This window comes from Zea mays, chromosome 5 (assembly GCF_902167145.1).
Source record: "Zea mays cultivar B73 chromosome 5, Zm-B73-REFERENCE-NAM-5.0, whole genome shotgun sequence".
Lineage (NCBI taxonomy): Eukaryota > Viridiplantae > Streptophyta > Magnoliopsida > Poales > Poaceae > Zea > Zea mays.
In genome coordinates, this window is record NC_050100.1 from 163838498 (window position 1) to 163851262 (window position 12765).

At 46.0% G+C, this 12765-nt stretch overlaps 1 protein-coding gene and 1 pseudogene across 2 annotated transcripts; one reads left to right on the forward strand and one right to left on the reverse strand.

Moving 5' to 3' along the window:
- Nucleotides 1-328: 328 nt before the first annotated feature.
- Nucleotides 329-6173, forward strand: LOC100383384 (MACPF domain-containing protein). 2 transcript variants are annotated; one of them, NM_001176039.1, is made up of 7 exons: nt 329-821; nt 3113-3351; nt 3929-4130; nt 4209-4289; nt 4374-4557; nt 4694-4860; nt 5128-6117. In NM_001176039.1, the coding sequence occupies exons 1-7, from the start codon at nt 582-584 to the stop codon at nt 5854-5856; spliced, it is 1842 nt and encodes a 613-aa protein (NP_001169510.1). In that variant the 5' UTR covers nt 329-581; the 3' UTR covers nt 5857-6117. The 2 variants fall into 2 exon arrangements, with proteins under 2 accessions (NP_001169510.1, XP_020409111.1); XM_020553522.3 differs by lacking the exon at nt 329-821 and adding an exon at nt 2503-2699 and having other exon boundaries at nt 5128-6173.
- A 3146-nt stretch (nt 6174-9319) lies between these two features.
- Nucleotides 9320-10706, reverse strand: LOC103628631 (protein NUCLEAR FUSION DEFECTIVE 4-like; annotated as a pseudogene).
- Between the last annotated feature and the right edge of the window lie 2059 nt (nt 10707-12765).

Here is a 12765-nt window from a genome sequence, read left to right on the forward strand (position 1 = left end):
ACTGATGAAATTGTTCGATGGAAAATTTGAAGCCTGAAAGTTTTTTTATTATAGCCTGAAGATGGTGTGGGGTTTATTGCACAGCCTGTAACAGGCCACCATCCCTCTAGACCGCAGCCGTCAGCAGAAGGACCGGGACCGCGCCGTTGCGGCGGCGAAAACCGCGCAAACCACGCGCCCGCTGCCGATCCTCCGATCCGATCCATCCGCCCGGCTCGTTGGTTTTCATTTCGTGTCGTGTCGGACCCGGCGACCCCAAAGCCAGTGGCACTGGCAATAGGCAATAGCGGCATTCTTCTCTTGGTTTCCTTCCCGCTTTCCCCTACCACTGCGGGCCCCACGTGCCGCATTCCCACCGATCCCCGTCCTCCTCCTTCGTCCGACCTTTTCATAGTCAAACCTTCCCTCTTCATCTTCTTCTTCTGTCCTATATTCCGTTGAAGTCGAAGAGAGGCATGCGCTCGGGAGGTGGTTGGCTGCTTCATCATAGTCCGTAGCCGCCTGCGAGGCCCTTCATATCTTAGAAGAGGAGGAGGAGGAGAAGAAGAGCAGGGAGAGGAGCCAGGCGCGCCTCTGCAGCGATGGAAGTGGCGGACGAGGTGGTGCGGGTGCTCGGCGCCGGGTTCGACCTCACGTCCGACTTCCGCCTGCGGTTCGCCAAGGCCAGCGAGGGGCGGCGCCTGGTGGAGCTCGGCGAGGACACAAGGGACGTGCCGCTCCCCGGCGGCGGCGGGGCCACGCTCCGCGGGGTGCCGCGCGACGTCGGCGTCGACAAGGGCGACCGCATCCGCTTCCGCTCCGACGTCCTCGAGTTCAATCAGGTGCGCACCACGCCCCGCGCGCGTTCTCCTCGCCGTGCTCCCTGCCCGCTTCCACTCCACTTCCAGCGCGCCGCGTCATCGGACGGAGCTGCTGCTGGGCTGGCTGCCCCTGTTTTGCCCCGCGGGTTGCGGTTGTGATGCCGTGATTGGACAGGGGGGGGGGGGGGGGGGCGATCGGATGGGATTGGATTTCGTCACGCCTTTGTGTGGTCTTGTTCGTTTTTGTTGCGTCCGCAGCATCGCGAGAGCTGAACCAACAACAGCTCATTCATGCATGGTTGAAGCGCTTGGACTGGAGACGGCGTGTGCGATTCACCTTCTCGTATCGTAGCTCGGCTTTGCCAGATTTTGGACGGAACCGCGTTTCCTGTCTCGCTGATTGCTTCAAAATACCCATTTGGTTCGGGCGTCAAAATTTATCTTTGCCTTTCAACTGTTTCATCTTTTTCTTCTTCTCTTATTCAAAAAAAAAATAACATTTTTGTGCTTGATGACGCGTTATGACAGTCATGTTTCTCGTTCGCATGATATGTCAGTCAACTAATCCAAGTCCTGTACTTAAAGCTCAATCCGCATCATCAACAACAGTTGTCGAAGCGACACCGTTTTCTTTTCTTTTGCGTGGGGGCACAGATTCGATGATAGTATACTGGAGTACGTGGCAGTAGCTGTAGCTAGTATGCCTGCCCCACCAGCTAGTCCACCACCAACCGCGTAACTTTCCTGGGCTGTTGAGCATCGGGATCGAGCTGCTACTGCCCTCCATTCAAACGCCGGGGAATGTCTGGCGTCCTCGAATGATCCTGCTGATCCGTTTTTGCTGCGTGCCTGATGCCTACGGCCTACCGGAGTTTGGCGGCCACCTGTATCTGTATCTGTATTTGTATCGGCTGGGGATATTGCCTGTCTTCATCATGGCTCCTCGATCTGGCAGGCACCAATTAATTTCCGTGCAAATCCTTCAACGATTCGGTTCGGTGTGCCGTGTGCGTTACATCATTCTGATGTGCGATTAGGACTCTTGTGACATTCAGCCTAGTAGTTTCCGGTGGATTTCAGCCTTCCAGGGCTGGTCGTTCAACTGTGTGCCATTGGTTTTCAGTCATTCTTGATGGAGGTGGTATAACTTTACGGCTAGTTTTGAAACTTAAATTCCCTCCGGGATTCCCGAAGATTGATGGCTGGGGATTTAAGTTTCCAAATTAACCCTTAAACTGAAATTTTGTGGACGGAAGTAACCAATATGTGAAACCGCTCCACGGACAAATCGTTAGCTTTTCTTTTACTCGGCAACAGAAGGATAGCTTGTACTTCAGCAGTTGCTTACTGAAGTCTAGCAAGATAGCAAATGATGTGTGCCCTATGGCAGAGGAAAAGCTTACTCCCTGTCATGGAAGCTAGTATATACTGCGAGTCTATGGCAATACACTGGGGGGCTTTTGGAGGTGGGAACGTATCTGGTGCTCAAAAGGGTACGGTGCTCATGTGCACATTTTAAATCTGGTGCATCCATCTTGCATTCAACGACACCAGCTAATTTTACGAAGAACCCCTCCCACCAGGGGAGGAAGGTGGAAGGGGTTCTTCACAAAATTGGTGCTGCTGTTAGATACGAAATGGATGTTCTAGATTTAAAATGTGCACGTGAGCACCGTACCCCTTTGAGTACCAGATACGTTCCCTTTGGAGGTGGTTTTGGACCAAACTAATTTTGTATTAACGGTGCACGACTGCGCCATGTCATTGGGCCATGTGGCGTGCTGAATGTGTAGAACCTTCTTGCTTTTCAAGGTGAAAAGCAGCTTTACTTGACGGATTGGTTTAAGTACAATTCACATTGTAGGCTTGTGTCATTGGCGCAGTCAAGACCACGACTAGGTTAGTAGGTTACCATCTCTCTGCTTAACACTTTCCCTGTTTCTGATAATTCTAACGCCAGAGTATGGCTGTGTTTGGTACTGTTCATTGTGCCTTTTTATGCTATCTCGGTGTTTCTGTTTTTCCCATTTTCCCAACTAAAAGTATTTTAGTTTTTTGGGTTGTAACATTGAAATTCTTCTCCTTTCACTTTTTTGAGGTGAGTATTCCCTATATATGAGGGTTAAAAGCCACTGTTTCTTTATTTCTTCACTGGAATTTTACTTTCTAGTAATGTGCCAGTAGAATTGATCCAAGCTATGAAGTCCATTATGTTGTTGTTTCATTGTTTTCTACATGATGATTACAGTTGTTGAATTCGACCTGCAAATGTTTACAATTTATCCTGACCACATTTTAAATTTCTTGATCAGATGTCAGAATTGCTTAATCAGAAATCTTCAGTCCAAGGGAAAGTTCCTTCAGGCTATTTTAACGCTCTCTTTGAATTAAGTGGAGCTTGGTTGACTGATGCCAAAGACACCAAGCATCTAGCATTTGACGGATATTTCATTTCTTTGTACAACATGCACCTAAAGGCTTCTCCATTAGTTCTTCGAGATGAAGTAAAAAAGGCTGTTCCATCCAAGTGGGATCCTGTTGCATTATCATGGTAAGGCACTATGTTAACCCTGTTGCTCATAACTCGTTTTCTCTTGTCTGATGCATTCAAATGATATTGCTTCTTTATGTCCTTATCGGGCTCTCTGAGATTCGACCTGCCGTTTTCATTGCCATGATGCATTTTAGATCTGTCATTTTGTTCTTTACTTCAGTCCTAGGTTGCTAGTCGTTCATAGAGCCTTTTCTTTCTCTCTATAAATAAAAGGTGTTAGTCTACGAATGAAAAAAATGTCATCTACAGATAATAAATTGTCATATTCTGGAGACTCTCACTTTAAACACTTCAAGAACAGATTATTTTCTAAATTTCTAGTTTGCCATATTTCTTTGTTTTGGTTTTGATGACAGCAACCACGAGTTTTATATTCTCTGCAATATTGCAGTTCTTGACACTGAGAACTATAGACCAAGGATTTTTTTCGTCAGAACTTTATAATTTTCTCTTACATTTAACCTATTATGGTTTAAAAAAATGATGAACTTACCTAGCAAATCGATTTTACAAACCACATAAATACAACAAAATGTTGTTTTGATATAAAACCTGCTAACCTTGTGAATATCAGGTTTATCAAGACTTATGGGACACACATCATTGTTGAAATGGGAATTGGAGGTCAGGATGTCATATGTGTTAAACAAAGTCATTCTTCAACAGTTTCAACTGCTGATCTTAAGTTGCACCTGGAGGATCTTGGCGATTTCTTATTTTCTGATGGGAAGAACCACTCCCCAATACATCGTAAGACAAAGGATGGCAAGAGCACGGTACAACTATTTCTGTCTTCAGTTTGCATTATCATATATTGGACCAAAATTTAGCTAATCTGATCCATTTCGTTACAGGTGCCTGATGTTTTTGTCAGGATAGTGCAGCATTCTAATAACTTGCACCTTTCTAGCTACTCTGAAACATCAACCAAGGATGTATGTATTTTCTTATATGACTTAGTATCAATTCGTTGTCTCTTGGTATGGTGAAAAAAATTATATGTCCGCTATTCCAAACAGGGACTGACAGTTACCTGTTCGAAGAGGGGAGGAGAAGCATACCTACCCAACCACTCCAAATGGCTGCAAACAGTGCCAAAGAAACCTGATGCCATTATGTTTAAATTTGTCCCCATCACCTCTCTTCTAACTGGTATTCCTGGCAGTGGTTACCTCAGCCATGCCATCAATTTATATCTTCGCTGTAAGTCATGAGAACATGTCTTTTTAAAACCGTTATCGTATTGCTCTTTTTAGAACAACTGCATTTTACTTACCAATAAAATATTTGCTTAGAATGTTATTCACTGAGAACAATCTTACAAGGTTTGTTTTCCCAGATAAACCTGATCTTCAAGACTTGCAATATTTCTTGGAGTTTCAAGTTCCTCTACAATGGGCACCTATGTTCAATGAGCTTGTCCTTGGACCTCAAAGGAGAAAAGGCTCGTACCCTTCAATGCAGTTCAGATTTCTCGGCCCCAAACTCCACGTCAGCACTTCTCAGGTACCAGAATGTTAATTGACATTTTTAGATTTAAGCGCATTGTTTTGTTCGTTCATTCACCTTTTATTTTATTATTTATGTTCCCAAATGGTAAGTTTAGTCTCTGTCTCTGTGAGGACTGAAATAAAATGGCAAGTTGTTGACAATTTGGACGTACAGTATTTTCATTTAATTGTCATTCTCCTCTGGGAGAATCACTTCATTTAAGTAAAGTAACAGTTTGTACCAATTTATGCACATGTTTTTGCTCTCCTTTGTTGTTTCAAGGTATCTAGCTCTCAGAAACCGGTTGTTGGCCTACGGCTATACCTGGAGGGCAGGAAGTGCAACCGGTTGGCCATCCATGTCCAGCACCTCTCCAGTGTTCCAAGCATGATCGCAGACTCCGTGGCGTCTTCAATGTCAGAATGGCGCGAGTCCCAGGACAACGACCCAGGGTACATCGAGGCAATCCAGTGGAAGAACTACTCGTGCGTCTGCACCTCCGCCATCAAGTACAACCCGGAGTGGCACAAGAGAGCCCCCGGCGGAGTGTTTATCGTCACTGGCGCCCAGCTCGTCTCGAAGGGGGCCTGGGCCAAGAAGGTCCTCCATCTGCGCCTCCTCTACACCCACATCCCCAACTGCACCATCCAGAGGACCGAGTGGAGGAACGCTCCGGCGGCGTCTCAGAAGGGGAGCTTCCTGACGACGATCAGCACGACACTGAGCTCCCCTTTCACGCAGCGTGCTGACACCCACCAGGCGAAACATGAGCCGGCGGTGCAGCTGAACTCAGGTGTCTACCCCGACGGACCGCCGGTCCCGCTCCGGTCCAGGAAGCTCCTCAAGTTCGTCGACATCTCGGAGGTGGTAAAAGGGCCACACGACGTCCCGGGCCACTGGCTGGTGATCGCGGCGAAGCTTGTGAAGGAGGGAGGGAAGATCGGGATCCATGTGAAGTTTGCACTGCTGGGCTATGAAGGGCAGTCGCAGGGTAACAGTTTCATGAGCTGAAGTCTCTGTACATAACAACGGCTGGCTCTGATCTTTGTAGATTTCAGGATTTTGGAAGAAGCACATGATTAGGATTTTTAATACTGGATTTTTTTTGTGTGTGGAGTCGACAGGAACTGTGTGGAGGGCAGTCGGAAAATAGACCAATCACCTCTTTGTTAGGAATGCCTGTGGAATTCCCGTGGCAGTATAATTAGAGCACGTAGTTGTAAATTGCTCCTTTACAAGGTGTGTTTTATTTCAGTAGGAAACACCTCAGTTAAGAATTACTGTACCGATATTTTCATTTATATTTATATGATGCAAAATTACGACCACAACTAAGTATCTTTAAATAAAAAACTGCGTCGCCCAGCAGCAGGCACGCCAGGTCAATTTGATATCAAGTTGTAGTCAAGATAACAACATCAACTGCAAGGAGGATGGTGGTGGGGAGGCGTCCGCGCTTTGTATTTATAGCGGTTCATGTCCCCCGCCCTCGATGTGGTGCGGGCGCCGAGGATTTAGGTCGCTGTCGATGGAAGGTGGCGTCGACGATGGAATGGGATTCGGCCATTTCCTTGAATGGAGTGAGGGCTCCGATGGTAGAGGTAGCAATGGCCCGTGGGATTGCGTGAATAGCGGGGGCGAGGCTCACGGGATCCAGTAGCAGGCCACGCCCGCGAGAGGATGACAGAGCTTTGTGTTTCCATGGAAGGTCGCAATTCTGGTAGGCGGCGCTCGGTGTTTCCATGGAAGGTCGCGGGGTTGCGAGCGCAGAGGATGGAAGGAGCGGGGACGCGGCGGCGTGAATGGCGTCGCGTCGACCGAGATTTGCATGGCGCGGAGGATGACAGAGCCGGGGGCACGGGCGCGTGAGAGTTTATTGGAGCTGAGGTATCCCGAACGGCTGGCTTCGGAAGTTAGGTACCCCTAACCTTGCAATTAGAATCTTAGTATTATAACTAGGTGAGTGTCCGTGCGTTGCAACGGAATCATATAATAACACGATAACTTATGTACATATGTGTGTTATAGGTGTATGCCCGTGCGTTGTCACGAAAGTCAAAATTTAGTACTCTATCTGTTCTAAAATAGTAATCATTTTAGAAAATTAGTGAATTCAAACAATACTGATGTATATGTTTTATAGTTAGATACCCGTGCGTTGCTACGATTTCTATATATATCACACAGGTAGACATTATAGCCTTTGATGATTCATTCACGCACTCCATATACATGCACAAGTTTTAGTAAAATATATAAAGACTATCTTAAACTTTTGATGCAATAGCTCAAAGCATAATAACTTGGATCTACGTGGAGATGCATGCTACATGCAAGCAATAGACCAGGCAACCATCAAAGCAGCTTAATACTGATAATATTTCTCAATTGGAGCTACACAGTGACAGCTACACAATCATGCAACAGCGAGCAGTCCGGTAGAACCTTGGCCTTACCTAAGATCAAAAGATTAATCACAACCGACCTCACATTTCTATTCGGTTTGAGGAATGAATCATCACATTCTATCAAATACAAGGTATTTTTTCATCTTTGTCTATGGAGGAACTCTCCTCGTACGCACGATCAGTCTCATTCTTTTTGAGTCATCACAGAGCAAGTACCCATTATCCCTTGCCTAATCACAACATTGTTCAAACCATTCCTACATAAGAAAGTAGAGAATCAAATGCAGTGCCAATTTATAAGAAACGTCATGGAGCACAGTAAGCGAGTGCCCCGTATATGTTTTCTAGATATCCTTGGGCAAGGATGTGTGGTAAAGATAATAATGCATTTACCTTGCTAGGAAAATCTTTGTATAAGTATGATGGAATCATCTCAACCCTGTTGTGGTCAGTTTGCCTCATATTTTCAGAATTACTAATGTATTGTACATTAATAAAGCATAGTAAGCGATGGTTGGTCATGGTTCTTACCTGATTTGTGATACTCCAAGACAGCAGGTATATTGTTCAGAAGCTTCCTTAGAATAGCTCACCATTCTTGATCAATTGCAAAGGATAGTAGTCATCTAAATCTTGCAATAGAGAAGCGATCAAAACAAAATTATCACTGCTCAGATGTCGATTTCATGCAAAAAAATGTAATGCCCGACTGCCATAAGTCAATAGATCATCTATTTCTTTGGAGGTACCACCCACTTCATAAAGAGAATCACAAGAAAACCAAAATTATCTGCCACCAAAAGAAGACCTTTGTTAGTTTTTAAGTCCATCTCATATATGTTCCAAGTACATGGACCCTGTTGTGAGCAACGAAGGAGCAGAGTTCATTAAAAATAAGTTTATAATGGATAGAAATTAATTTAGATCAATGACATCTAATAAACTCATAATTGAATAACAAGATGGAGAGAGGGATGTAGAAAATGGGGACATGTCATATATTTCTCATAATAGTACAAGATGGAGTGAGCATTATTTTGGCAAGTGCAGAAAATGGGGACATGTTTGAATTCTCGGTGTGTACGTCATCATGAAAATGAAATAAAACCTGCAGATTTTTTTAATAAAATACCTGCAGTTTATTTGATTAGGTTATAAGAATATATGCAAAATTTGAGTAGTAAAAACCAGACAACGACACAAAATGGTATATCTCTGAATATATGAATGGCCAGTGGCCCAATGAGGTTTGAAATTGGTTGCTACTATTATTCCCAGCTGAGTTGTTCGTTCTAGTGTGCTCAGAGCAAGTGAGAGTGAACGACTGATTTCTATCTAACATTTTCAGAACACCAAAAGCAATAAAGAAATGGCAAATCCCATGGCAACAAACTAATATGCATAGCTGAAAATTTACACAGCTGGACTGACAGTAAGCCAACCATTAACATACTAAGCACAGATGGGAAGCGAGAGAAATAGGAGATGAATGAGCTTGGCTGGTCGATCACCTTGCTGATCTTGGGCACCACCGAGCGCAGCATGTAGAGGCGGTCATTCAGCTTCTTGCGACGGCGGCGCTCGGCCATGAGGTTTTTGGCCGGCATCCCTTTCTTCTTGCCTCCCCCGCTGCCGCCGCGGGCGCAGCATTTTCCATGGAGGACGCGTCGACGCTCTGGTAAAAGTTCACTGATTCTCCATGGCGGGCGCAGCATACCTCGACTGATCAGCATTCTAGAGATCAGTGAACTATTTTTGTGGTTTGTCATATATATCTTTATTTCTTATTTCCATCTTTTGTGTATTTGTGCATCAATTGATAAAGACAATTATATGAATCTGGTTACCAAAGCCTAATAAATAAATAAAGAATAAAAGGTCTAATTCAATCTAAAAAAGGAGACATAAGATATGTTTATTATAAAATATAATCACATGTCATCTAAAACCATAGGTTTATTGTTCTATTTAGCAAGGCCTCAATTTAGAGTTTGGCACAGACCCTGATTTATACAAGGACAACTCTGACAGCAATAAATATAAGAATTCAGGCAACGATAAGATTCTTATGAATGGGCATAAGCTGGCTTTGTTCTTATGAATAGAACTATGCTTGATGCTAACCCCAGAAATGTGATGCAAGCCCACACGACGAAGGTGGTTGAGTAGCACTTCACCCCTATGCACACAATCATGGTGTCAACAATGCCAGTGCGGTTATCCACTACTGTCATCTTTTGGCTATTTGCGTCGTATACCATGGCAGCAATCTGCCCATAGAGGAGTGAGCCAAGCGGGATATTGGTGATAAGGATGTTGTGATTCACCCCAACGCTATTTGGTCCAAAGAGCTCGGAGGTCACTGACACTGCTGCAGCAAAGATGAACCCTGAGCTTAGGACAATTAGTGTCGTTCCTGCTACCAGGGTGCTTCCATCTTGTTGGTTCCACATAAGGAAAAAGGCCATTGGCATGGGGACCAATGCAGCAGCGAGCCACCCTGTGCGAGCAAGTGACACCTTCTTGTGTACAAATTATAGTTAGGAAGCATGAGATATGATGATATATATATGTATGCGTATAAAGCAAAACAGATACCTGTGAAGGAGGTCAGGTAGTGCAGAGAGAAGACGGCCGAAGAAGGAGCAGGATGAGTAGACGGCAAGGAGCATGGTGAGCTGTCACTGCTGGTGCAATGACTGAGCAATCTGACCCAAGTTGTTGCTGTATACCAGGCCAACAGTGGCTCCACAGAAGTAGGCTGTGTAGTAGAGCCAGAAGTCCACACACCGAATGAGCTTCTTTGCACTGTGTTCTTCACCGAGCGTCTCCAGGCGGCCCTTGACCTGCATCTGGTTCTCCTTTGGCTTTTGCATCATGGCATTGGACTCCATCTGATGACTGTTACTGATCAGGAGTGGCTTATGTGGGTCATCATATGCAGGGTCAGGGCCATCTGTGTCCACGTATGAGCAACTGGAGCAGGCAGGGATGATGAGAGGAAGGGCGAGGAGGACCATGGCACCTGTGAGGATGACCCACGCAGTAGAGCTGGTTGCGATGAAAGATCCAAAGACCACCAGATATATGCCGGTGATGAATGCGAGGATGTAGAGGCCGAGGAAGACACGGTCGTCATGCCCGGGCGCACTTTGGATGTGTCCCTCATTTTTTGTGGCAGAGGAGGATCACTGGGAGTGCAAGGACGGAGACGGCGAGAGGGAGGATTGCATTGAGGAGGAGGTAGACAGCTGGGGAGAAAGGGGAGAGTGCGTTCGCAAAGAGAGTGTAGAAGGGAGCGCTGAGCCCGTTGAAGCTTATCGAGAGGGAGAGGGCTAGGGAGCGGCTGCTCGCAGAGAAGCTGTGGATGCAGAGAACAAAGCAGACTGTGTTGAACCAGCAGATGCTGCACCCTGCTATCAAGCAGAACAAGAACACCTGCAGGGGCAACATGTGAATCAGAGGTGTTTGGTCAGACAATTAAGTTCGATATAAGTAAGTTGCATGTTGTTGTCTTGACAGTTAAACCTCTGTTGTCTTTTATTTTTTTATCTTGACTTAAAGCTGTTTGAGGATAGTGCTTGCAATCAGTTTGTCAAGAATAAAGACAGGTTGCTTGCTTGCTGCTAGAGGTTGTCTAATATGGAATGCATTGTACGACTACAATGCAGTGCTTCTTTCTTTTTATTTTTCCTTTTTTTCTTTCAAGGTCTAATAAATGTTATTGAAAGGGATATATATAGTTTGATCATGCATCTGGGGATACGTAACGGCAGCGTGATGCTGTGACGTTAAACTCTGTGATTCCAATTTGCGTGCTGTAATGTCATATATTTCTCCATGCTGCTTCTTGAAGGAAGGTGTCAAAAGAAGGCTAGTTTTGTAGTGGGTGTGGATGATGCAGCTATGACTTGTGAGACTGGAACGGCATGCCGTAGGCCGGTGAGGATGCCGATGTTGTGGTATCTAGCTGATTGTGATTGTGATGTGTGTTTGTCGTTGTGATGGCAGACTGGTATCTTTTGCTGCGATTGGAATAATATGTGGTCTCTGTTTTTAGGATTAATTGGGCACACCTATCAACGAACAAGATATTTGGTGTGCAGGTGGGGTCACTCATCGAGCAGTTAAAAGCAGAGCAGAGGCAGACTAGTAGGAGGAAAGCAGATAACATTCAGTTCAGAGAAGGTGGTGGATGAATGTTCTTAATTTTTTGCTGGATACTCCGCTGATTTATTATAGTGTCCCCATCTCATGTCACGTCATTTAAGCTCGGTCCTTTGTTTGGATTTTTTTAAAGAAATTGTGAGGGAAGACATATCTATGATCTTCTTGTGAACTTGATTATGTTAGTGCCATTTGAAACTGTTTTCAGAAACTACTCTACATAGAACACTTCTTATCTAGAACAGTTAGACAATATATCAGGCAGAGAAAACAGTTAGACATTATATCAGACAGAGAAAATAGTTTCTCTTGGACAAAATGAGCGCAGGTTCTATATATCTACAACACTGCTTGTCTAGAACAGTCAAATACCAAAAATACTGAAACCTTATTGAAACACCAAAATACTGAAATTGTAGCTGACCAACAGAAATTCATAGGAAAAGAACAGTCTCACTACACATGTCTGATAATCAAGGATTAGTGATGCAAATAGTGTATACAAGATCCGGACGTACCTGGCAGTAGTATGAAGAGATGCATTTTATAGGCGCGAATCTGTGTCTGTCGCATCCTACATGGAAGGTTTTTGATGGGGGCGAGGCCGGTCGGTGCCAAGGCGACTCACCTTCCCTTGAGAGCACGGATCGAGAGCCGGTGCGTCGATTGCGGCTGGGATTGTGATGGAGTGGGATTGCAATGGAGTTCCTCGCGGCCGGTGCGTCGATTGCGGCTGGGATTGCTATGGAGTTCCTCGCGACTGGGATTGCGGGATGCGGAGAGACGAGATCGGGATGAATGGTAGACAGGCTAGGGTGACTTACCAGCAGTCAACAGTCGAGGACGACAGGATGCAGCCTCATCGGAGTCAGATGACGAATCTGTGGCCTGACAGCGACACAAGAGACACATCAAGGGCGCGATGCGAGGCTAGAGAAGGGCATGGCGTGGATGGTAGGGACCTTTCAGCGAATCGGTGCAACAGAGCAGGAGGTGGTGGTGGTGGGCGGTGCGGATGCTGCCGTCGCGGTCGCAGAGAAAGTGGGAGAGGAGGACCTGGCAGTGTTGGAGTGGGATTAGGGAAGGAGACGGATGATGAAGGGTGCGAGTCAGAGGGCTTGCTCCTCCTTCTTCGGCTCCTCCTTGGTTGTGCCTCTGGCGCCTCCAGGCGTGCTGAGGGAGCTGCCAACAACCTCCCCCGCCTCGCAGCAAGAGCTTGCTCGTGGATGGGGCGGGCGCGTGCACGGAGGGGGAGGTGGGGGCACAGTGCTGCCTGTTGTCCTCTTGGGAGGTGGCCGGCACGGGGAGCAGCGTGGACGGCGGCATGACCGCGACCGGCTACAGC

Coding starts and splice junctions, on each gene's coding strand:
- LOC100383384 (NM_001176039.1), top strand. CDS start 582: ATGGAAGTGGCGGACGAGGTGGTGCGGGTGCTCGGCGCCGGGTTCGAC. Junction 3,352..3,928: donor GATCCTGTTGCATTATCATG/GTAAGGCACTAT, acceptor TGTGAATATCAG/GTTTATCAAGACTTATGGGA. Junction 4,131..4,208: donor CAAAGGATGGCAAGAGCACG/GTACAACTATTT, acceptor ATTTCGTTACAG/GTGCCTGATGTTTTTGTCAG.